The sequence below is a fragment of the Mustela nigripes genome, chromosome 7 (genome assembly GCF_022355385.1).
Source record: "Mustela nigripes isolate SB6536 chromosome 7, MUSNIG.SB6536, whole genome shotgun sequence".
Lineage (NCBI taxonomy): Eukaryota > Metazoa > Chordata > Mammalia > Carnivora > Mustelidae > Mustela > Mustela nigripes.
In genome coordinates, this window is record NC_081563.1 from 49713589 (window position 1) to 49738411 (window position 24823).

At 51.8% G+C, this 24823-nt stretch overlaps 3 protein-coding genes across 11 annotated transcripts; 2 read left to right on the forward strand and 1 right to left on the reverse strand.

Annotated features, from left to right (window-relative positions):
* The first annotated feature begins 681 nt into the window (after positions 1-681).
* Positions 682-18400, forward strand: LOXL3 (lysyl oxidase like 3). Of its 5 annotated transcripts, XM_059405737.1 has the most exons (16): positions 682-798; positions 2146-2470; positions 4270-4433; positions 5050-5264; positions 12065-12121; positions 12706-12765; positions 14909-15128; positions 15369-15549; positions 15689-15843; positions 16086-16253; positions 16387-16549; positions 16765-17008; positions 17100-17215; positions 17298-17434; positions 17541-17652; positions 17837-18400. In XM_059405737.1, the coding sequence occupies exons 2-16, from the start codon at positions 2158-2160 to the stop codon at positions 17908-17910; spliced, it is 2379 nt and encodes a 792-aa protein (XP_059261720.1). In that variant the 5' UTR covers positions 682-798; positions 2146-2157; the 3' UTR covers positions 17911-18400. The 5 variants fall into 5 exon arrangements, with proteins under 5 accessions (XP_059261720.1, XP_059261721.1, XP_059261722.1 ...); XM_059405738.1 differs by lacking the exon at positions 12065-12121; XM_059405739.1 differs by lacking the exons at positions 12065-12121; positions 12706-12765 and having other exon boundaries at positions 683-798.
* On the reverse strand, positions 18347-21552 carry HTRA2 (HtrA serine peptidase 2). 2 transcript variants are annotated; one of them, XM_059405763.1, is made up of 8 exons: positions 20973-21552; positions 20669-20873; positions 20386-20604; positions 20150-20182; positions 19810-19915; positions 19591-19660; positions 18806-18901; positions 18347-18704 (listed from the first exon to the last, which is right to left on the reverse strand). In XM_059405763.1, the coding sequence occupies exons 1-8, from the start codon at positions 21476-21478 to the stop codon at positions 18539-18541; spliced, it is 1401 nt and encodes a 466-aa protein (XP_059261746.1). In that variant the 5' UTR covers positions 21479-21552; the 3' UTR covers positions 18347-18538. The 2 variants fall into 2 exon arrangements, with proteins under 2 accessions (XP_059261746.1, XP_059261747.1); XM_059405764.1 differs by having other exon boundaries at positions 20386-20580; positions 20973-21549.
* Positions 21553-21633: 81 nt separating this feature from the next.
* Positions 21634-24812, forward strand: AUP1 (AUP1 lipid droplet regulating VLDL assembly factor). 4 transcript variants are annotated; one of them, XM_059405768.1, is made up of 12 exons: positions 21730-21905; positions 21986-22123; positions 22203-22353; positions 22554-22738; positions 22982-23054; positions 23150-23223; positions 23470-23536; positions 23638-23740; positions 23873-23992; positions 24108-24223; positions 24407-24525; positions 24635-24812. In XM_059405768.1, the coding sequence occupies exons 1-12, from the start codon at positions 21856-21858 to the stop codon at positions 24669-24671; spliced, it is 1233 nt and encodes a 410-aa protein (XP_059261751.1). In that variant the 5' UTR covers positions 21730-21855; the 3' UTR covers positions 24672-24812. The 4 variants fall into 4 exon arrangements, with proteins under 4 accessions (XP_059261750.1, XP_059261751.1, XP_059261749.1 ...); XM_059405767.1 differs by having other exon boundaries at positions 21634-21905; positions 21986-22353; XM_059405766.1 differs by lacking the exon at positions 23873-23992 and having other exon boundaries at positions 21767-21905.
* Positions 24813-24823: the final 11 nt, after the last annotated feature.

The following is a 24823-nucleotide window of genomic DNA, read 5'->3' on the forward strand; positions in this document are numbered from 1 at the left end:
GCGGACTGGAAGGGGGAGCAAGGAGAGCAGCATAAAAAAAGGGGAGGGGTTCCGAGATTAGTTGTGCGGTGCACCACCTTCAGACCCCTTCCCACAGCCCTGGGACGCGCACAAGTGGCTCCACCCCGAGAAACCTCGAGGTTTCGGTCAGAAGGCTCTGGCGCCTGGGCTTATGGGCTGCGTAGGACGTCATATGCTCAACGTGACATCAGAGTGAAGGCCGTGACGTCACCCCGAAAATGCCAGTGGGCACCCTGGGGCACCCGAGGGACTATGCGGTTCTTCATTGCCTCAGCTCCCCGACCGGACCCGCCCCTAGCCCGGCTGGAGTCCGGCTGTTTACACTCCGCAGAGCCCGGGACGTGGGGGAAGGGCTGGGGGCTGGGGACTGACTGGAAGGCTGCCCGGAGCCCGGAGCTGAGCAGGGGCCGCCGCCGCCCGGGCCGGTTTGCGGCCCCGTGGCCTCTCGCGTGTTTAGCTCCCTGACCGCAGCTGCCCGGCCTCCAACCCGCGGGAAAAGAAAGCTTCATTGAGCAGGCCGGGGAGGGTCGGCGATGGGGAGTGGGGGGAGGTGGAGCGGCCGCGGCCAGCTCCACGGGGGAGGGGAGGACCAAAAGAAGAGGAGGGAACTGGCCAGGGAGAAATGGAAGGAGAAGGCGGAACGTGGGAGGGGCGAAAGGAGAGGGGGGAGGGAGGGGGGGGTCCAGTCTCCCCTGGCCGAGCACTCTTTTTGGGAAGTTCTAGGACCGATCTCCAGGACCTGGACTCTTCTCCCAGCCCCTAGAGTCCCGCTCAAAGGTAGGGGGAGTCACGCTGCCGCGGGAGGAAGGGGAGTTTCGGATGGAGAGGATGGTGGCGGGACCACGGAAAAGGGGTGATGCAGGATGGGGTCGAGGGGAAACCAACCAACAGAGGGTTCTATCGTTTAAAGAAAGAGAGACAAAAAGAGTGGAGAGAGGCAGATTATTTGGCGGGTAGAGGGCTGCAGGGTGTTCCAAATTGGGCAGCCGCTGGGGCCCTAAGGCTGGAGGCTCCTCTATGAGGCCCTATCCCTGGGCCCCCAAGCCAAAATGTCCCCAGAACAAAGCTGTCCTGTTGTGTTGTTTGTCTGAGTTGGGGAAAGCATGTTCAGGGGGCCCCTTGCTGGAGAGGGGCTGTTCTCAGTCCCAGACAGAGGGAAGGCCTTGGCTGAGGAGCTGATTGGTGCCCTGGCCTCCTGTTGCCCGGTGACAGCGATGGCAGTGTTGGCAGGAGGTTTGGACAACCCCACCCCATTCCCCCTCCCAGCTTGAGGCCTGGCCCTCCTGGGCCCCTTGACCCCGCAGGGCATGTGAGAGCCTGTGTGGATAGGGTGTGCAGGGGGTTCTCCGTGCACCCTGGGCTCTGCCGTGGAATCTGCCCAGACAGGACTCTAGGCTTGGCTGCCAATCAGGGAACCTAAGGTCTGAGGGGCTCCTAAGCCCCTCACCTGCTTCTCTCCACAATCAGTAGCTCTCTGTCCTCTGTCTGACTGGCTGAATGGAATCTCTGGATCCCTGCCGTCACCCCTCCTTGGCTCCTGCCAGGCCCTCTCCTTACCTGTTGCCTGCGTCTCTCTGTTGCTCTGTGTGCTGCCTCTTTCACAGTCACTTTCTATCTTCCACATTGTCCCTCTCTACAGTCTCTTTCTGTTTAATCCCTTTTCTTTCCCACAGTTTCCCTTCCTCTCACATCCTGTCTGGGTGTCCCTCCTGCTCAGTCTCTATCTCTTCCTCTCAACCATTCTCTGCCTCTTGGTCTCTAATCACTGTCTTTTGATCTTTGGGTCTCTTAACCAGTGGGTGGGGATAATAGAGGTGATGAGGACAGCTAGGGAAGGACCTTGTGGGACAGAACAACTGATGCTGAGGGAGAACCTCTCTATCTCTGTGTCTCTGTCTCTCTCTCTCTCTCACTCCCCCCTCCCTGGTCGCTGCCTCTCGGACTCTGTTTCTGCTCTTACTGAATTTGTTTTTCTCACTTAGTCCCTGGGTCTCTGTTTTTCTCTCACATGGTCTCTGCCTCTGTCCTTCTTCAGTGTCTCTCTTCCTCTCCTGACCTTTCTCTGGGAGCCAGGCTTGGCTTGGACTTGGTTTGTCTTACACACTCTCTCTCTGGGGCACCCAGGCCTTCCCTGCCATGCGACCTGTCAGTATCCGGCAGTGGAGCCCATGGGGGCTGCTGCTGTGCCTCCTGTGCTGCTCCTGCCTGGGAGCTCCATCCCCATCCACGGCTCCCGAGAAGAGGCCTGGGAGCCAGGGGCTGCGGTTCCGGCTGGCTGGCTTCCCCCGGAAGCCCTTTGAGGGCCGCGTGGAGATCCAGCGAGCTGGCGAGTGGGGCACCATCTGCGATGACGACTTCACCCTGCAGGCTGCCCACGTCCTCTGCCGGGAGCTGGGCTTCACAGAGGCCACGGGCTGGACCCACAGTGCCAAATACGGCCCTGGAACAGGTGAGCAAGGCTCCACGTGTGGCCGAGGTATTGCCTTAATGCAGGGAGAGAGAACACCAATGTATGTAAAATGGGAGCAGCTCTAAGAATAATCATGTGTATGCATACATGGCAGAGTGCCTAATACTCAACAGGTAGTTAATTGTAGCTATCACTGAATAGGTCAGGATTGATCAGAAATTCAGTGTTGAGGGCAGGCGTGGGAAGCCAGGACACCAGAAACAGCAGTGTCAAGTACACCCATGGTTGACAGTCACTTCTCAGGCCTCTGTGACCTTAGGCTGCTCAGTGCCTTCTCTGAACTTCAGGTGCCCTAGGTACAAAATGACGAGGTGATCAATAAATTCTTTTCTTTTGCCTATGTATGATTCCACAAAGACAGATGCTAGGACACAGCTACAGGTAAGCCCTGTACAAGTAAAGTACAGTTGGCTTGATGGAAAGCTGAGAGCAAATAGATGGTGTCTGGATGTCCCAAACAGAAGGGATCACAGATACTGCAGCTGACAAAATCAAATTATAGGCAAGAGCTGAAACCAGCAAGCTGGAACTGACTAAGAACAAGGTGTAAACTCATACCACATGAAGTGGGGTGGGGGAGCATAGGAGGAATTCGGAGACCTGAAGATACTTCCATTGTATGAGCCCACAGTAGGATTGATGGCCAGAAGCCCAGGCAGTCTGCAGCACATCCCCCACTTCCCACTGGCTGGACAACTTCTGGAATAAAGTGTCCCTTGTAGATGCCACATTTAAGAGAGACAGTAGAAAACGGAAATTCTTTCAGAGGAGAGCTGCCCAGATGTGAAAGATTGGAAGCCAAGTTTCAAGAGGGAATAGCTGAAGAAACCAGGGGTGTTTGATATGAAAAGAAAAAGTTTGGGAGAGCACTTACTTGAAGGTTGTCTTCAAATATGAAGACAGTCATTTGGCTGAGGGTGTTTTCTGAATGGCCTCAAAGGTCTGAATCAGACCTGGTGGGGGAAAGTCATAAAGAGTCACAAGAACTCTGTGATGGTTCCAGTGGCCTGATGGAACAGGAAGTAGGCATCCCAGCAGAAACTGGGTAAGTCTTGTCAGGACGTATGCGATGGGTCCTTGCCATTGGCTGTGACAGACATGTCACATTGGGTGGAGTCCTATGTGGTTTGGGTCCATCCAACTCTGAGAAGTCAGATATTCATTTCAATGTGGTCCAGGCAGAAAGAAAAACAAGGGGCAATGTGGCAGTGCAGGCAGGGCAGGCCCATGGGAGAAAGCGAGGCTGAGGTGAAAGATCTTAGATTTCCAAGTCTCACAAATACCTTAAACCCCTAAGTCCCCATGTGTTGGCTGTGTGGCCTTAGGCAAGTTACTTAACTTCTCTGAACTCTAATTTATGTAAAATGGGAGCAGCTCTAAGAATAATCATGTGTATGCATACATGGCAGAGTGCCTAACACTCAACAGGTACTTAATTATAGCTATCACTGAATAGGTCAGGATTGATCAGAAATTCAGTGTTGAGTCTCAATTTTTTATTCACCGTACCAACTTCTTGAGTATCCCTGAGATCACCACTGGTCCTGCATCAGTCCTGTGCTCCCCCCTGAGATCACCACTGGCCCTCCATCAGTCCTGTGCTCCCTTTCCTCCCAGGGTGTCCTGTCTCTTGCACACCCATTATCTTAGCTGAAAAATGGGATCATCTTGGCCAAACGTGAGGCCTATGTGCTCACTCTCCCCAACATCCCCATCCTCTCCCCCCTCCTCCATCCTGCCTCCACAAGTCTCTCTCTCCCCTATCTCTCTCTCCACAGGCCGCATCTGGCTGGACAACCTGAGCTGCAGTGGGACTGAGCAGAGTGTGACTGAATGTGCCTCCCGGGGCTGGGGGAACAGTGACTGCACTCATGATGAGGATGCCGGAGTCATCTGCAAGGACCAGCGCCTCCCTGGCTTCTCAGATTCTAATGTCATTGAGGTCTGCCATTCATATGCTCGCACACACAACATACACATCTCACCGAGGATGGCCAGGGCGGTTTATGTGGGTCGAGGGGATACTAGAGGGTTGGGGATCCCATATGCCTCACAAGCTAATTTGGGTTAGTGGGAAGCTTAGCAGGGTGTGGACAAAGAATAGAGCTAGACATATTAAAGCCCAGGTTTGTTTTAGCATTGGCATTCACATCACTAAGCCTGGCATGAGCCTCTCCAGTTTCATCCCTGGTCCCCAGGGCATCCGTTGCTCTCCTTCCCTTCAGATGTTCCTGCTCTCTGGGAACATCTCCCTTCCTAATCTCTCCTACTGCTTCCACGCCACTTCTGCGAACTGCTCCCCATGCTGGGGCTGACTTGGGCACTCCTTCCTCAGCTTCCTCAGCACCCTCAATCGCTTCTCAGAGCACACGCCCTTCCACTCTCGCGGTCCGGGAGAGTCCGTTCACTGCAGAGAGCAGGCATGCCTCTCAGCCCTGTGCCAGCACCTACTCGCCACGGGCTTTACAGCAAGCACGCTGCTCAGGGGTCTGTGAGGGTGAGAGGACATGGGAAAGGCGCTACTGAGACTCCTTCCTCTGCTTGTGGTCCTATCCCAGGTAGAACAGCACCTGCAAGTGGAGGAGGTGCGACTTCGACCGGTCGTGGGGCGGGGCAGGCGGCCCTTGCCAGTGACCGAGGGACTGGTCGAAGTCAGGCTTCCCGACGGCTGGTTCCAAGTGTGTGACAAAGGCTGGAGTGCCCATAACAGCCACGTGGTCTGCGGGATGCTGGGCTTCCCTAGCGAAAAGAGGGTCAACACGGCCTTTTACAGGTGAAGGGATGTGGGCGCTGAGTGGAGAGGGCTGGGATTGAAGGGTGCTTACTAAAAGGGTTGGTGTCTCGACCCCAGGGAGGGTCCGGGGCTCTGCAGCAATGGAGAAATATGGAGGCCCTTTCCAACCTGGAGAGTTGAGAAATCTTGTGGGACCATGAAGGGCTCTTCGGGGCGGGTCTGAATTGGGGCAAACAAGGCTTCGGCTCTCTCGGGCCCGCAGCCGGGGCGAGTGGCGCGGGGCGTGGGCCGGTGCCCATGACGCCATCGGTTGGCAGGCAGACTCTCCGCGTCCCCGAGCGCGCGCCAAGCCTCGCGAGGCCACGCCCAGCGGCCGGCGGTCCGGGGGCGGTTACGGTTACGGCGCGGGCGCGACCCCGGGGCGAGCTCAGGGAGCGCGCGGCTGCGCCCTGCGGAGGCGGTGCCTGGGTGTGTCCAGTGAGGGGCTGGGTGCGCGTGTCCCCGCCAGAGGGCCAATCCCTGAGGGTCAGAGGGCGCGGGGAGGGTGGGGCCCTGCCCTCGAAAGCCCTCGGGAGCCCCCGGGACTCCTAGACAAGTTTTCCGGAATATCCTTCGGCCCGGCCCTCTCCACCTGCCCTGGAGCCGGGGTGTATGCGCTGGCTTCCTGAGTAACGGTCCCATGCGTGAACGGTTCTGTGCTTACAGCGCTTGGCTACCCTGGAGAATCTTCTGCCGTCATTCTGAGGAGTTTAGAAATCTTTACAGTCTCTCTGTAATCTGTTTTGCAGGCTAAACTGCTAATTGTTTTCAGCTCTTCATTAGTTGAGCTTTGCAGAAAGACCTCTTGACATCTAGGTGACCTTGCATTGGGTACACAACTTCAGATACGGTCTGATCAGGGCAGGGTACAGTAGAAATGCTCAACTTTGGGTAGAGCATGCCCAGACTTGGTATTGACTTTCTGTTGAGCAAACACCCCACTGTTCATATTGAACTGGTAGTCATCTAAAACCAATTCAGATCTTCCCTTATTCTTGATCCTAATAGAAAAGCCTATTTGAACCTAAATCTATGTTGAGTTTACCCTATTAAATTAGTTGGACACATCATTGAAAAACCATTACAAAGCCATGATAACACATGAGATAATTCTGAATCTTGACATTACTTTCAATTTGCCATCCCTCCCAGCTTCCTCTCAAGGATGTACAAGATAGCTATGCCTTCTGCCTTCATCAGCGTGACTGTTAAAATTGTTGAAATGTTCAAAACCAAAGTCTAACTCTTCATTACTCATCAAGTCTTTACTCATTAGTTGTGAAATGTTTTTTCCACTAATTGGGAACATACTGAACACTACAATGAGGTAGCCAACATTTCATCATTTTATCTATAATGAAATCATGGGACATTTTGTTAGTCTCCCTTAAAATCCAGATATATTAAGTTCACGGCCATTCTCCAGCCTTCCAATTTAGTAATCTTGTCAAAAAAGAAATCATGATGGTTTGAGCTAATTTTTACTGAAATCCTTCTAGGTTTCTAAAAATCTCCATATATTTTCCTCACTTTTCACAAACTTTCCATTTAATAATGTATTCTAGAGTGTTATTATTTAGCTTAAGGAATCCTTTTTCTTCTTTTTGAAAGTCAGTACATTATCCAACCTCTGGTCTTCTCCAGACTTGCTCACATTCTCCTTGCCTTGGCTGTCTGCACATCTGAAAGTTCTTTCATCTCCAAGTAATATACTTTATCTGGTCTAGAGACTCAAACTGTTTGTAAATACCTGTGTGCTGTACTCCTCCACTTTTTTTCTGTCTTGGGACTATATTTCTTTCTCTGTGCTGTTCTTCACCTTCCCTAATGCAAACATCAGGTTCTGAAAGATTAGTATAATGTAAAAAACAGGGATTTCAAGTGACAAAGCTAGCATGAACAAAGGTGAAGAGATCCATTCATTCAGTATTTGTTTATTGAGTATCTACGGTGTGCCAGGGGCTGTTGTAGCCACTAGGGACTCAACAGTAGACAAAAGGATTCAACAGTAGACAAAACAAAAATCCCTGATCTCATGGACTAAGGAAGAATTGGAAAATAGAAAAAAATTTTAATGCAAGGATAGCAAAGAGTGTAATAGATAAAAATAAGGCAGGGAAGGAGATAGAAAGTTGGAAGTGGGATTGCAGTTTTAGATGAAGCAGTCAGAGAAGGCCTCTTTGAAAAGGCCTCATTCGAGAAAAGATTTAAGGCACAAACTGTGTAGAAATTTAGCCAAACATTTACAGGAAGAGAGATCATAAAAGATCCTAGGGGGGCAGGGGAGGGGTGGAGGGAGGGAGAAAGCACTTTTGTCAGGCTCCTAGAGGCCACTGTGGCTGCAGCTGAGGCAACAAGAGAGAAAATGATATAGGAAGAGATCCAGAAAGTATGGGGAGCCCGATCATGTAGGGACATTTGGGAGATTGTTTTTTCTCTGTGTAAGATAAGGTTTTGAACAGAGGTATGACCTCTGACTTCCATTTTTAAAGTATCATTTTGGTTGCTTTAAAAATAGACTGTAAGGGATGCTGTGGAGTCAGGGAGGCATAAAAATTAGTTAGGGGGTTATTGTCTCCTGAAAGCCAAGTAAAGAAAGTGAGAGATGATGGTGACCAGTGAGAGTGGTGAAAAATGATCACACTGTGTGTATGGTTGAAGGTAGAACCAAAAGGATTTGCGGATGGATTTAATATGATGCGAGAGAAGGAGAGGAGTTAAGGTTCATTCCAAGGTTTTGAGCCTGAGCTCAGTATGGAGTTGGCCTTTTCGGATAAGGAAGACAGTGGGTGGAGGACATTTTGTTCGAGGAGGAGGTGGGGGACATTGAATAATTAAAACTTGGTTTTAGACCTGTTAATTTTGAGGTTCTCTAAGACATTGAAATGGTGAGGCTGAGTAGGCAATTGGGTATATGACTCTAGAGTTCAGTTGAATAAAAGTATTACAAGTCTTGAAACTGGACAGTGTCACCAAGGGAGTGAGTGTAATCAGGAAAAGAGGAGTCCAAGGACTGAACTGAGAGCTGAAATGTTATGAGATCAGGAAGACAGAGTAAACATGCAAACAGTGAAGTGAGGTAGAAAGAAAACCAGGGGTGTGTGGTAGCCTATAGCCAAGTAACAGGCTTCAAGAAAGAGAGGGAGCGAGTGGTCACCTGACTCAGTGCTGCTGATGGGTCTAAAAGCACAAGGACTGAGAAATAAAAGCTGGATTTGGCGAAATGGAGTCATTGCTGACCCAGACAGAGAGGACAGTGATAAGGATATTTTTCAAAAGTGGTTGACTAGAGTAGAAGATTGTGCTGAAAAATAATGGAAGAAAGATCTGGATACTTAAAAGCTAGAAAATGGAACACTTTTCATGCCACATTGGAGTGTTTCATCTTTATTCTATGACAAAATTAAAAATAAAAGTATTTGTGTGGAACACTGATAAAATAAGGCCAGTGTTGTCAAAGTTTACCCAATAGTAGTGAATTGGAGGATGGAGGTTCAGGGTGCAGTAAGGCCAGTTAGGAGTTTGTTACAAAAGTGAAGCTGATTTGGAGCGTGACAGCCAAGAGAGAGGGAGTGAAGAGCTATAGGATGACTGGTAGCAGAAAATAAGAGAAGACACATGGCAAATGACCCTGAAGCTGCTAGAAAGGAGGATGGTGTGTGCCATCAGTCATCTCTCGGCTCCAAGGTAATACCCCCAGCTTTCCAAGTGAGCCATCCTTGGCAAGTCTGAGACCCAGCAATTATCCCTAGATGTGCATGATCTGAGGTAATGTTCAGAGATCGGGAATATTTGTGTAGACATTGCAAACTGTTACTGAATCTGGGATATGAAGGCTGGAGAAGGACACGTACTGAGTAGAGAGATCAGTTATAGTGAGTAAAGGAGTTATAGGAGTCCTGGGAGATTCTGTGATGGGGATATGATCTAGATTGCCTTTCACAGGTCACATCAGACAGAGGGAGAATTCCCACAGGTAATACCATCATAAAGGAGAGGCAAGGACATTACGAAGAACTCTACCTTCCTTAGAGAAAGAAGATACATTGGCTAGATTTTAGAGGACGCCAATAAGATGTTGAGAATGAGAAAATCAAAATATGATGCATTTAGCATTTTTTCAAGTTGGTTTTATAGTTCTGCCCTAGAACACGTGAAAGTTATAGAATTTTAGAAGAGGAAAAGGATGTAAAGATAATTGAATCATTTACTGTCCTTTTGTAGGCAAAGAAATTGAGGTTCTAAGAGCTTTAGTACTGAAAGCTATTTATTGAACCCCTGCTATTTGAAAAGCACTGTGCAAGATTCTGAGAACACAAAGGTGACAAGAAATTGTGGAAGACTTTACAGGCGACATTAAGGATTTGGGTCTTTATAATAAAAGCCCTGGGAAACAAGTGAAATGTTTTCACAAAGAGGGGTGTGAGAAGCTGTGATGAGGTTTGGGGGCTCCAAAAGATCACTCTGGCAGCATTTCTGAGAATGGTTTGGAGAAGAACAAGATTGGATGGACTGGAGAGATGTTTAGGAAGTGACACTGATGGGACTTGGTTATGGACTGACTTTGGGAGTCAAAAAGAGAAGTATCAAGGTTAACTCTTAGGTTTCTGGAGTGGATTTTACTGAAAGAATTATGGGTTTATTTTTTGGACCTATATTACATTTTAGAACACTTTGAGACATCTAAGTAGAAACATCAAGAATGCAATGGAATATACAAGGTTAGGTATAAATAAGAACATAAAAAGAGAGGATACAGACTGAGTAGAATGCCTCAGACAGTGCTCCAAAAATTTAAGTGACTAGCTAGGGGAGGAGCCTGTGAATAAGACCAAGAGAGAGTAAACAGAATTAGGAATCAAACCAGACTAGAAGTGTTAGGACAGTCAAGGAAGGAGAGAAGAAGAGTACAGCAGTTCTTTGGAGAGGTAAATAAGATAAAGACTGAAACTGTCTACTAGATTTATTTTTGCAGAGTGATGGGGGAAAACCAGAGAAGAGTGGGTTAAGGAATGAGTGGTAAGAGAGAGGATATAAAGTGGAGCATTTGACAACTCTTGACAGTGCTTTCAGTGAAGAGGGGGGAGAAATGGGATGGAGGGTGTGTGTGGGTGTGTGTGTGAGGGAGATCTGAACATGTTTAAAATGATTCAGTTGAGGAGAGATTGTACGTGACTTCTCAACTGAAGAGAAAAAAGATCCTAAGGGATAGAATTCGGAAATATTGGGGGGAGAGGCCTTAGAGAAGAGAGATAGTTGGATTGAGAAGAGGGCACATAGATGTAAGCAGGTTTTTACGTTTGATGGTTGAAGAAACAAATGATGGGGGGTGGGAAACAAGAGTCTGTTCGTGAATGAAGGAGTGTAAATAAAGGCAGATATCAGTACTGGTCCTAAACAAGCACCAGGTTCTTAATATAATCTATGTTGTACCTTAAATATAACTAAGTATACCATAGGATATTTAATATAAGAACCTTATAAATAACAAAGAGAAGAAGTACTTCTAAATTTCTAGATAATAATGCATTTTTCTGAGTACTAGTCAGAGGATTGAGATATTCTTGAAAGAGAACACAAAATATATTTCATTTTAGACAGATCTGAGAAAAAGACGTTTGGAGAAAAAGTTTCACACTGTACTTGTGTGATGAGAGGTTCTAAACTCTTAGTAATGTCTCAGGAAAGGGACCTGAGAGTTATTGTACACACTTTCCTAGGAATGTTGGACATAATGGATATTTTGGCAAAAAGACCAACTAAATACATCCCAGAAAGAAGCCAGGACAGGAAAAATCAAGCAGCTTCCTTGCGGTCTCAAATCTATATATTAACACCCAAGTGCATCTGCGTACAGTATGTTTTGTCCAGATAGGACCCCTCAGGAGAAAACAGCAGAGTAAGAACCTGTTTAAAGAAGGGATAAGTAAGATGATGACAGGGAGATCCATAAACTTGTAAGAACAGACAGGCCAGACCTGCATTCATCTGTGCATAGTCAGAAAGAACAGAGAGGGGACAAAATTAAAGTCTTTAAAATCAAAGGGAGAATGAAAGGAGAGACAGCCCTAGTTTCCAGACATTAGATTTAAGGCAACCTCTTGAAGAATAAAATAGGTCAAATATTTAGGCCAATTAAAAAGAAATAAAGTTTTAGACTTATTTCTCTGGAAGTAAGTCTGGGAGCTGAGCTCTGTTTGTGAATGACTAAAGCATATGGGATTTAATTTAGGCAGGAAGGATGCTGTCATCCTAACCCGCCTGGCCTCATGTTTCCCAGTCAAACCAACTTAACGTTCTTGGACATCCAGCCTTGGTCCTGGTCCACGGGGCTCAGACCTGGAAATGCCAGAAGTCAGAGAACATCCAAGAATAAAAGACAGTCAGCCTCCTTATAACCAGGCCAGAGCTCTCTCCTTGCCCGGTCAGTCTGACAATCTTAACAGTCCTAACACCTTCCTACTTATACCTTTCCCCAAAGTCCTCCCCTCAGGTTTAGAGCAACCCTGATACTGAGCCTGGTCCTCATGACCCATCTGCCCCAGACTAGTTTCTGTGGATGCTGATATAAGGGCTCTAACAGCCTGAGTCCCTGCGCTTCACCGCTGCTCATCGGCCTGGTTATGGGCATGTGAAGCCAAACAGCTGTGAAGGGTTGAGCCTTGGGAGTATCTCATAACATCCCGCTGACTTTCCAAGTTCCCTGTTGGAAAAGAAATTTGCCCTTGGCCCCAGCTGCACCAGCCTTTCCCACTTGGTTCTAGACTGATCTTGATTCTGCTATTGTCTTATCCTCGCAGAAAGTTGAGGAAGCGAGCGGCCAAAGCCTCGGCCCGACGCCCCAAGCCCCTTGGAAGGTAATGGGGCAAGAGCCCCGGGACCTCCTGTTTGCCCCTGTGGCCCCAGGAGGTGGATGGATGGAAGGCAGCCTATCCATGTCCATCCCAGAACCCAAGCTGATGAATTAGGGATGTAACCGCAAAATGGTCATTCCAGGGGGTGGGGAAGCAGGCATGGGGATGGGCAAGCTTTGATCTTAGGGTGCACAGGGAGGAAATAATGTAGCAATAGTTGAGGAGAAGCCTCCTCATTGTTATACTTCCCCCAAATAACTTGGACTCCGGCCCCAGCTGCCTGCATGCTTCCTGCCCCCTACTCTTCACCCCCACCCCTTAATTCACCCACATTCCCCTTCTCTCTCCTCCCATTACCTCTTATCCCCTCTCCCCTCACCTCTGGACAGACTAGGTTTCCCCTCACTGTTGTGGAATCCACACAGCAACCGGAGTTAATAAAATGGAGTTCAGTGATGTGTAGCCATCAGTGTGTGTGGGAAATCTGGCCCCCTTCACTTTACTCCTTCTTATGCTCTGCATTGAGGGTCCTTCCTGGGCCACATACCTAACCACTACCTCCACTAACTTCTTTCTCCTTTTTTCAGACAAATCACCAAGCTTAAAGTCAAACCCAAACCCCGAGTGGGCAGGGGATCAATCAAGAGGTAAATGAAGTTCAGGTGGGGTGTGAGGCCAGGGAGCGCACAGAGTGACGATGAGTCAGGGCGATGGGGCTGTGGTCAGGAAGGGGTCCAAGAGGCCCCGACCAAGATGTGGAGGAGAGGCAGTAGCTATTGCAAACCACCTTCCAGATGATTTACTGAAATGTAAAGTGATGCTGGCCCTTATGTAGGTTTCTGGGAAATTAGGCTTGTCACAGGATTTTTGCAAGACTTGATAGTTCATCTACTGACTACCCTTGTCCCACATGCTTATTTTTCTTCCCCCAGTGAATTCTAGCAGATCCTCTGGCACTTCTGTCCTTCAGATGCCATACCTGTGTCTCCCTCAAGTTCAGTTTGCCTAAGGGATCAATGTTCCCAGCTTACCTTTATTTGATTGATTTTTTAAAAGTAGGTGCTACCAGCTTGGAGGTGAGACTTGGGGCCCCCTCTGGAACCTTTGCCAGGGATGGGTTCAGATTATAGTTCTTGTGTCTCTGGCCCAGTTGACACAGTTAGGCTCCCTGTTCCCTAATTTTCTCCTGGGTTCCTTTGGAATTCAAGGGAGTGAATACCCTTCAGTAGGCTTCCAAAGGCCATTTGCACATGATAAATCTCCCTGATAACTTCTTCAGAAGTGGCTGAAGACACAGAGAATCTATCCCTTTCTTCCATCCCCTCCTCTCTTCTGCACATTCTAGCATCACCCAGTAGTCCCCTGGGGGCCCTCCTTCCTCAGCTCCTCCTTCTGGTGGCTTCAAAGGAGCTCGGAATTTGGGGGTGTTCTTGTAATGCCTTCTAGCTAAGGGTCCTCTGTGCCCAACATGGCCATGCTCTGATCTTCCCTGAACCCCAAATTCAAGTGCACACTGCTGATTTTACTGTGTTCCTTGTGGGGAAAGGGGAGGAGGAAGTTTAGAAGAGTGAGATTTTTTTTTCCTGTGGCCTCTTTGGCTTTTATTTTCAGCCACACAGGACTTTGGGAGAGTACCTGATGTGTCTGAGCTTCAGAATCCACTGATCCTGAGCCTCCAAAGGTATTCCATAAAGTCTCCAGGCTTCCTTTGTCTGTTGTATGTATGAACTTTTCCTCTTCTCTGCATCTCCTAGCCAATAACTTCACGTCGTCAGATTCCTTCCTCTGACATCAAGCGATGGGCACGTTACTACATAACTCATCGCCAAGCCAGCCTCATAGGCCCACTTCACCACTACGAGCCCTCCTCTCTAGACACTGCTCTCATCACGTGGCCCGCTGCCATCTTTTATTCTGTGTCAATAAACAAGCCCCCTCCATCTCCCAAGGCATCTCTCCAAAGTGCTCCTAAGTTTTAATGTCTCTAGTTTAATCCCACTTTCATGCTTGGGTGGCTAAGGAACCTTCTTTCTGTTACATTTAAATTGCAGAACCATAGATGACCTTATTAAAGCTCAGCTCAGGTCTGGAGAGATCTCTACCATTCTGTTGTGCATATTCTCCTTCTCTGGTCATGTGGTCTCTAACTTTTGTCTGTCTTACATTTCTACATCTTCATTCCCACATATACCAGCCCCAGTCCTTCTGGTATATTCCTCTCATAACTACCCATCAAATTCTGGCCTGGAAGACCCTCTGGCCTCAGAGAAGCCATATAGACCCAAGACTTACTCACTCCTTTGCATCCTGACCCTGATTCCATTCTCTTAGCCTCAGCATAATGGAAGGCTCTGTGCTCCCATGGGCTCTTTAAGCCTCCTGTTTGTGTCAGCCACTATGTCCTGCCCATCTCTTCCAGCTGGGCAGTCCTGGCTTCCCACTCTCTCTGCCCAGCAGCCTCAACCCCAGCCTCCGTTAGGGCCAGCAACTTAGAGACATTCGGAGCAAGGTTTCTGTCAGGTAATTCAAGACTAGCTGTCCTGTCCAGAGGGGACTTTGGCCGCTGGTCCCCAAGAACCCTCCTGTCTGGGTAACCTGGGCTTTTTCAGCCTGGAAACTTGCCCTTTCCCTTTGTCTCTATGGAGGGAAATGCAGCAGAGAAGAGGGAAGAAGAAGGGATGAAATGATCACGAAAGGTTGGGGGATGGCGGAGGCATGGAGGGAGGAGGGCTGGGGGCAGAGAGGGAGGAGCATTGTTTTACCCTGTTGCACCCACTCCTGTCCCCCCAGGCTGCTGGCCCAGCGGCAGCAACACTCCTTTGGTCTGCATGGGGTGGCGTGCGTGGGCACCGAGGCCCACCTCTCCCTCTGCTCCTTGGAGTTCTATCGTGCCAATGACACCACCAGGTGCCCTGGGGGGGCCCCTGCGGTGGTGAGCTGTGTGCCAGGCCCTCTCTACGCAGCGTCCAGTGGCCAGAAGAAGCAACAACAGTCGAAGCCTCAGGGGGAGGTGTGTGACAGTGACTCTAACCTTCCCCACCCCAGGTGGAGGTCCCCACAGCCTAGCCACCCCCTGACCAAGCACAGCCCTGACCTTTGAGGACAGAGAGGAACCTCTCTCCAGGGGGTGGGCCACAGACCTGAGACCACCCCCTCCCTCCCACAGAATCTCACTCATCTCCCAGGTCCACTTAGCCCTCTCTGTGCTGTTTCCATTCACTGCTTTTGGGCACGTCTCTCTCCTCCATAGACCCGAGTGCGTCTAAAGGGTGGGGCCCACCCTGGAGAGGGCCGGGTGGAAGTCCTGAAGGCCAGCACGTGGGGCACAGTCTGTGACCGCAAGTGGGACCTGCAGGCAGCCAGCGTGGTGTGTCGGGAGCTGGGCTTCGGGAGTGCTCGAGAGGCTCTGAGTGGTGCCCGCATGGGGCAGGGTGAGGGGGATGAAGATGGGTGGAAGAGGGAAGGAGAAGGTACACACTCTCCTGGGAGGCACATCCCTTGGGAAGGAGACCCCGAGGCAGACAATGAAGGTCCAGTTATAACCTCCTGATCTTTGACCTCTCACCCTAGGTATGGGTGCCATTCACTTAAGTGAAGTTCGATGCTCTGGACAGGAACCGTCCCTCTGGAAGTGCCCCCACAAGAACATCACAGCCGAGGACTGTTCCCACAGCCGGGATGCCGGAGTCAGATGCAACCTGCCCTACACTGGGGTAGAGACCAAGGTCAGCTTTCTTTCCAGTTCGGTTCAGGGATCTTGCGTCCTCTCCAGTCCTGGTCATGATCTGCAGCCTGACAGCTTCCCAGCTCACTGTCCCAGGCCCTCGCCACCTGGCAGCTCCCACCCAACACCCCCACTCACCAGCCCACATGTGCCTCTGAATCACTCATCAGCCACACGCCTGCTATGGACTCCCTTTACCCTCCCCAAAAGCTTACCCAGAACTGCCATTCTGTGTCACTACAGATCCGACTCAGTGGGGGCCGCAGCCGACATGAGGGGCGAGTGGAGGTGCAAATAGGGGAAGCTGGGTCCCTTCGCTGGGGCCTCATCTGTGGGGATGACTGGGGGACACTGGAGGCCATGGTGGTCTGTAGGCAACTTGGACTGGGCTATGCCAACCATGGCCTACAGGTGAGTGAGGAGAGGGAAACCAAGGCCATTGCCTCCAAAGCCTGTGTTTGGGGCAGAGGACTGTGGAAATGAGTCCCTTGGCCCAAGAAGCTGGACAGCAGGGCCTCACAGAAACACCAACATATGTTCCCAGGAGACCTGGTACTGGGACTCAGGGAATACCACAGAGGTGGTGATGAGTGGAGTGCGCTGCACAGGGTCTGAGCTGTCCCTGGACCAGTGTGCTCATCATGGCACCCACATTGCCTGCAAGAGAACGGGAACCCGCTTCACTGCTGGAGTCATCTGTTCTGAGAGTGAGTGAGGCCAGGGAAGGGAGGCTCGGGGCCACCCCCTTCGAGAGAAAAAGACGGCTCAAAACTGAAGGGGTACTCCTTGTCTGTGAGAAACCAGCCTCTCGCCCTCCATAGGGGGAGGAGAAGCACCCCCATCTGTCCCCCCCCCCCCCCCCCCCCCCTCCACTGCTGCCCCAGCAGTGACCTCCCGCACTCTGCTTCCTTCCTTGGGCTAGCTGCGTCAGACCTACTACTGCACTCGGCCCTGGTGCAAGAGACGGCCTACATCGAGGACCGGCCCCTGCACATGCTCTACTGCGCCGCGGAGGAGAACTGCCTGGCCCGTTCAGCCCGCTCAGCCCCCTGGCCCTATGGCCACAGGCGTCTCCTCCGGTTCTCCTCCCAGATCCACAACCTGGGACGAGCTGACTTCAGGCCCAAGGCTGGACGCCACTCCTGGGTGTGGCACGAGTGTCATGGGTGAGCGGTGCAAGCAGAAGGGCAAGGTCCCTGGTGAGGGGACAAGCTTGCTGGGGTAGGGAAGGCAACAGGGGTCCCTTTGTCCCCACAGGCACTACCACAGCATGGACATCTTCACTCACTATGATATCCTGACCCCCAATGGCACCAAGGTGGCTGAGGGCCACAAAGCTAGCTTCTGTCTAGAAGACACTGAATGTCAGGAGGGTGAGTCGTCGGGCCTTGAGCAGACGTCGGTATCTCCATCCCACAGCCGTGCCTCACACTGACATGTGCCAATCCCTCTCAGATGTTGCCAAGAGGTATGAGTGTGCCAACTTTGGAGAGCAGGGCATTACCGTGGGCTGCTGGGATCTGTACCGGCATGACATCGACTGCCAGTGGATTGACATCACAGATGTGAGGCCAGGAAACTACATTCTGCAGGTGCCAGGGACCTGAGTTCCAGCTGCCAAGGGGGAGGGATATTTGTTAAAGATACCCTGGGATCTGAGGAACGCAATGGGTTATGCTGCCTTTCCCCCACTCACAGGTGGTCATCAACCCCAATTTTGAAGTAGCAGAAAGCGACTTCACCAACAATGCGATGAAATGTAACTGCAAATACGACGGGCACCGCATCTGGGTGCACAACTGCCACATTGGTATCTGGTGGGAAGAGGAGCCCAGAGAGGCTGGGCAATGGGAGGGAAAGACCATCATTCCCGTCTGCCTACATGGGTTCTGTGTCTTCCCACCTGCCTATGGATCTCCCAGCCTCTCTGCTTCTACCCACCCTTCCCCACAGAAGGTCTGTTTCCCCACCTAAGCCACCCATTCACCTTATAGGTGATGCCTTCAGTGAAGAGGCCAACCGGAGGTTTGAGCGCTACCCCGGCCAGACCAGCAACCAGATCGTCTAAGGTGCCGCCACCCTCCTCCACAAACCACCACTGGCCCCTAAGAGCAGGGGTTTGAGGCTGCTATTACCTCAGGAGCTTACCAAGAAACCCCTGACGTCAGCAGACCTGCCGCACTCATCCAGTGTGTGCTATGGATGTGGAACTCTCAAGCCGAGGTTATCACCCTCCTTCCCAGGCCAGCTGCCGGATCTGTGGCCAGGCGTGGGGAATTTTTGCTCCCGGGCCCAGCACCGAGCCAAGCACACAACAAAGAGCAGCACCTGATTAACTGCCCAGAACAACAGACAGCAGCAGCTGGTTTTCTTGCATAGGGAGGTCAGAAGGGTCAGCTCCAGTGTCTCCCCTCAGTTGAGGGGGAGGGGGGATACAGCTTTACCTCTAACCTTTTTGTGGGGGAAAAGATCAGTAGCCCCCCCCCTTATTTTTGACTATAACATGATGCTAGGTATAATTTTATTTTATATAAAAAGCATTTTTATGATTCCTCAGAGCCCAGGGATTGGTGCTGGTGGTTGGAGGGACCTGCCCCCCACTGGTTCATTTAGTCCTCTGTCCAGGTACCCTCAGAACCTAGGCCAGGAAAGCAAGGTGGAAATCAGAGCAGGAGACTCATACACCTGCTGACCCCTCATTCTGTGACTTCGGGGGTCACATATAAGGTCAATGTTTCCGGTCCCCGCCGGATGCGCACTGCCAGCTGGGATTGGGTTCGAACAGCTTCATAAATATCTTCAGCGTTTTGTACCAGCTGCTCCCCAATGGCCAAGATCACATCACCTGGCCGTAGACCAGCCCTATGGTGAAAGATGGACAGAGAAAGAAAGGAGGGAATAGACAGCCCAGGGCACATGCACACCTCACCCATCCCCACCTCACAGCGCAGTCCCTCCCTCACCGGTGTGCCGGGGAGTCCAGGATGACTTTATGGATGAGCACACCATGCTGAACATCAGGAAAGCTGGGTTCTCGGAGCTGTAGTTCAGCAAGGATGCTGAAAGGACAGAGATCACTCTGTTAACCACACCAAGGCACTCTCCCCATCTTGCGTTCACCTCAAATCTCGCATCAACACACTGACAACTGCATGGACAAGGCCATGCACTAGATACTCGGGATACAAAGGCAACTGGCTCTCTACCTTCTGGAAGTTAGGAAGTGGGACATGTATATAAAAGGTAACTAATTCCAAGTGATACATAGTATTAAATCAATAACACTAATGTCATTCTAGAATCCTAAGAGAAACTTTAAAGAGAGAGTAGAACTTAAGCCTAGAAGAATGGTTCTGGTATTTAACTATATAAAGTAAAAATGACATAAATAAAACCACGGGAGTAGGAAATCAGGTTGGCTGGAACAGAATATATTCATGTAAGAAGCCATATCTGGATGGTTAAATTGGAGACAAATGGAAAATGGCCACTAAACACCCCATTTATGGATTGAAGTTTTTAAATCAAAGCAGTAATAGGATGAAATTCACCTGGTAGCAGGTGTATAAAATGGACTGCAGTGAGAAAGTCAAGATCATGAGAGAGAACAGCTCTTCTGATAGCCCCAAATGTGAGGCAACTTATCTTAGATAAACATAAAATTGAGAACAAAGCTCAACAGAAGTGCTAGCTGCCCACAACTGAATACACTGGTGGTCCTACAGGTCACTACCCCTAAAGCTCATACCTGGGAGTCAGGGTCAGCATCATCACCCCAATGTAGCGGCGCTGGGACCCACTGATTCCAAACCAGGAATCTGTGATAGAGGGACAAATGAGCCTCACCCAGCTAACTCCTTCCTTCCCCCACCCTTTCCTCCCAGTAGACCACCCCCCAAGCAAAGCCCAGTGAATGCCCCTCCCACTACTTAAAGGAATTCCCACCCCCATCCCAAGACAGGCTCACTCTTCTTTTCCCCACGATGCAGAAATTCCCGGAGGCGATCAGAAGGGATGGCAAAGGAGATTCCAGCCGTGACCTTCATGGTATTCACTCCGATCACCTCCCCATCCTGCAGGGATACAGCCCACTATTCCCTAGCCCAGACACCTATTAGGAGATGGGGATACCTGAACAAGAGTAACAGGGAGTATTGGGAAGCTGGGGAGACCAGGTTGGATTTTGGGAGACAGCCAACAGGAGACTGCTCAGAAACTTAACCAAACATCACTGAATTAGGGGAAGCACACCCCTTCTCACACTGACCTGGGGCAGGGATTCTTGGAAAGAAGGGTGTCCCACTCACCAGGTTAACCAGAGGACCTCCAGAGTTTCCAAACTGCAGGACAAGGAGAAAATATGGAAGAAATCCAGGGACTCTATGCTTGGGGGCATGACCAGGATGTAGGCACTTTCTCTAAATTCTCTCCTTTCCCAGCCCAACCTAGGCTCATGCACCATCTATCACAGTTGGTGCCTGCACCCCACAGCCACACCCCCAGCCCCCAACCTAGTTTTCATTTTTCTTATGTCAGAACGCACATCAATAGCTGCATCAGTCTGGATGTATTCCACATTGGTTTGGGGGAGGCCCAGGTCTCTGGCTGGACGCTGAGCAGAGCTGACAATGCCAGAAGTGATCGTGTTCTGCAGTGCAAAGGGACTTCCCATGGCAACAACAAATTCCCCTTGCCGAACATCGGCTGAGCGTCCCAGGGGTAGTGTGGGGAGAGGCTCCTGAGGGAGAATGGATATACAGAACTGTCACACGGAGATGTGAGCAAATTCACAGCTTCAATCAGCCCCAGCCCGCGCAGACCCCCACCTTCGTCTGAATCCTCAGCGTGGCAATGTCTGCCACAGGATCCACAGCTGTGACCATGGCCTCATACGTGTCACCGCTAAGCAGCCTCACACGGACACGGCGCCGATCAGCCACCACATGAGCGTTGGTTACGATGAGCCCGTCGGCAGCCACCACGAATCCTGAGCCATTTGAGATAGGGACTTCGCGGCCCGAGAAAGGGTGCCTGGGATGGGGGAAAGCAAGGATGTAAGAAGGCTCAGACCCCTGCTCGCCCGCCCTCTAGCCCGCGGCTTGGGTGCCTTCCGCTCTTCCCCACCGTTACCGGCCTAAGATCTCGATATAAACCACGGCAGGTGCTGTCTTCTCCACCACGTCTGCGATGAAGTTGTACTGGCTCCGGGGAGAGGTGGGCGGCGGGCCAAGGACCGAGGCGAGGACCGCTGGGGGACCCCGACCCCCGCCCCACAATAACAACAGCACTGCCCCCCCAGCGCCCAGCGCCACCGCCAGCCATACGCGCGAACGGGTTCCAGGGGTCCCTGAGACCTCCCGGGTCCTGGAATCTGGGGTCCCTGCAGTCAGCCGTGCTCGGGAATCCGAAGTCCCCGACGTCAGACACGTCCGTGGTTCGGGGACCCCCACAGACAACCGGGCCCGGAGACTGGGGGTCCCATAAGTCACTCGGGCCCGAGGGTCAGGAGTTCCTGACGTCAGCAAGGCCCGGAGGTCAGGGGTCAACAGGGGTCCTTTCCCCCAGCGAACCCCCCCCAAAGCCCGCCATCCCCGGAGGCTCCAGCCTGCACCCCGCCCCGCCCTCAGTGCAGCCATCAGCTCCGCCTCGGCTGCCTTCTCGCCCGCCCTACACAGAGGCGGTGCCCTGGACGCGAGCTGGCGGACAGAGGGACGCGGGGCACGCCGGTACCTGAAGTCCTCCAGAAGTGCACGCCGGACCCAGGATTCCAGGAGGCCGACTCCGCCCCGCCGCGCGAATGCCGGGAATTGTGGTCCCCGCGGGACACGAGTTATGAGGTGGCCCAAGGGCCCGCGAGGCATGCTGGGACCGCTAACCCTTCCGGGGCGCCTCCAGACTTCGGGTGCCGGCACCCTGGGCGGATGCCCGAAGACTCCGCCTTCCCAGGAGCCCCTGCGGCGGGGCGCGAAGATGGCGGCGGCGGCGGCGGCCGGACGGTCCTAAGGCAGCAGCTATGGATCCTTCCCCCGCGCTGGGGCCGGAGCGGCTCTTTGACTCGCACCGGTAAGAGCCCTGGCGGAAAGAGGCCGGCTCCCGCGTCCACTCGGCCTTCGGCGCCCGATCACCTCGCCTTTCGCCCCCAGGCTCCCGGGTGACGGCTTCCTGCTCCTCGCGCTGCTGCTCTACGCTCCAGTCGGATTCTGCCTTCTCGTCTTGCGCCTCTTTCTTGGGATCCACGTCTTCCTGGTCAGCTGCGCTCTGCCAGACAGTGTCCTTCGTAGGTAAGGACCCCGGGGTTTCGGGAGTGTCTGGGCTGGGCCCGGCCCGAGGCCGTCAAATCACCACTGCCTGCTTCCCAAGGTTCGTGGTGCGGACCATGTGTGCGGTGCTGGGGCTCGTGGCCCGGCAGGAGGACTCCGGACTCCGGGATCACCGCGTCAGGGTCCTCATTTCCAACCATGTGACGCCTTTCGACCATAACATAGTCAACTTGCTCACCAGCTGTAGCACCGTGAGTGGGGGCGAAGCCGAGAGCTCCACGGGGCGGTTCCCTGGGACCCAGCCTGAGGCTCCCCTTTGCCCGCCGCGTTTCCCTTGGGGACCACAAAATACTGAGTCTTAACCCTGATTCCACTTCTCTACCCCCACATGTCAGTTTATTTTCTCACTTCCCAATGTTCTTTTCTTGCCTTCTCTCTTGTCATTTCCCAGCCTCTACTCAATAGTCCCCCAAGTTTTGTGTGCTGGTCTCGAGGCTTCATGGAGATGGATGGGCGGGGGGAGTTGGTGGAGTCACTCAAGAGATTCTGTGCTTCCACGAGGGTTCCCCCCACCCCTCTGCTGCTGTTCCCTGAGGAAGAGGCCACCAATGGCCGGGAGGGGCTCCTGCGCTTCAGGTGGGTGAGCACAGGTATCGGTCTCCAGCTGGGTAGGTGGTGAAGCTTGGGGGTCCTTGAGTTTTCACAATTTTCAGCCCTACCTCTTCCCTCTTAGTTGATTTCTGTTCGCTTTTAGTTTTTCCCCGCTTGTACCTCTTTATTCCTCATTTATCTACTCGTACAGTTTGACAGTTTTCTGTTCTGAGTCAGGTGCTGACCGGCTGGCTGGAATCCCATCCTATTCTCTCTTCCATCTTCCAGTTCCTGGCCATTTTCTATTCAGGATGTGGTACAACCTCTTACCCTGCGAGTCCAGAGACCCCTAGTCTCTGTGGTGAGTGTGTGTTGGACAGGAAATCTCTGGGGCTTGGAGGGTAAGTTTCCCACTCCTGGCCCAGGCTTAGACCGCACTTCATACCCTCCCTTCAGACGGTGTCCGATGCCTCCTGGGTCTCAGAACTGCTGTGGTCACTTTTCGTTCCTTTCACGGTGTATCAAGTAAGGTATTAACTGTCTTCACTTTTTGGTGGCTGGGAGAAGCTCACCTCAAGGTCAGGGAGGTTTGCAGATCTTAGTTTCAAGGTTCTATCACAGAGGCAATACAAAGCGTGTATTGTTTTCCCACTCTGATTACAACTGTTACATGAGAAGAAGTATCAAAGTGGGGAGAGGGTGACAGCCTCTACCCCAGGCATGCACAACATGGTCCTGGTTTGTTTTGTCTTTTTTGTTGTTGTTGTTTTTTGCAGGTGGCTCCCTCCTGTTCATCGCCAGCTGGGGGAGGGGAATGAGGAGTTTGCCCTCCGTGTACAACAGGTGGTAGGGTACACAGGCAGGGTGGAGGTGGGGTTTTTCTTTAAGAGTAGGGGGAAGAAGTCTTGAGACCTTGACAGTTCCAACCTTCCAATTCTCCCTAGCTGGTGGCCAAAGAATTGGGCCAGACAGGGACACGACTCACTCCAGCAGACAAAGCAGAGCACATGAAACGACAAAGACACCCCAGATTGCGCCCTCAGTCAGGTGTGTAGTCTCTGAACACAAAGTTGTTTGGGTTTTCTCAGCCTGTTGTGATTCCCTTCCTGTTCCTGTGCTAGTTAGTCTCACCTTTCTCCCAGTTCTCCACTCACCATGTTTCGGATTTCTTTTTTGCAGCCCAGTCTTCTTTCCCTCCCTCCCCTGGCCCTTCTCCTGATGTGCAGCTGGCAACTCTGGCTCAGAGAGTCAAGGAGGTTTTACCCCATGTGCCACTGGGCGTCATCCAGAGAGACCTGGGTATGGGAAAGGGTAGCCTCACACAGGAGACAGATGCAGAGAGGAAAAGTGGGTGGTGAGGGGAGAAGGTGAGCAGGAAAACAGACTCCCTTCTTCTCTCTTCCCTTCTCCCCAGCCAGAACTGGCTGTGTAGACTTGACCATCACTAATCTGCTTGAGGGAGCTGTAGCGTTCATGCCTGAAGATATCACTGAAGGGACCCAGTCCCTTCCCACAGCCTCCGCCCCCAAGGTGAGACCCAGGAAATGGTTAGGTCCAGGACTAGGGCTGGGATGGGCAGTCTACGTACTCCCTATCCTTGATGTCTCTTTTGATCCTGAGACCCTAGCACAGTGCCTCTCTTGCAAAGTAGGCGTTCGATGCGTGTTTAATGATGATGACTTCGCAAGCCCTCTGACATTGTGATCACCTCAGTTCCCCAGCTCTGGCCCGGTGACCCCTCAGCCCACAGCCCTCACATTTGCCAAGTCCTCCTGGGCCCGGCAGGAGAGCCTACAGGAGCGCAAGCAGGCACTCTATGAATATGCTAGAAGGTGAGGGGCTTAGAGGACAGTGGGTAGGAAGGGGCAGGCTGGAGAAGAGAGCTAATCATAGGGCTAATGTGGCAAAGCCCACACAATGTCTTCTTCCTATGTCTCGCAGGAGATTCACAGAGAGACAGGCCCAGGAGGCTGACTGAGCACAGGATGGCACCCAGAGCCGCAGGACGGAGACTGGGGGCAGCCCTCACCCAACTTACAACTGGCTGGAAGGGTGGGTGGTAAAAAGGGAGGGATGGGGCTCCCCGCAAAATCACATTAAATTCAGGGTTTTCACTCAAGTCTCTGTTGC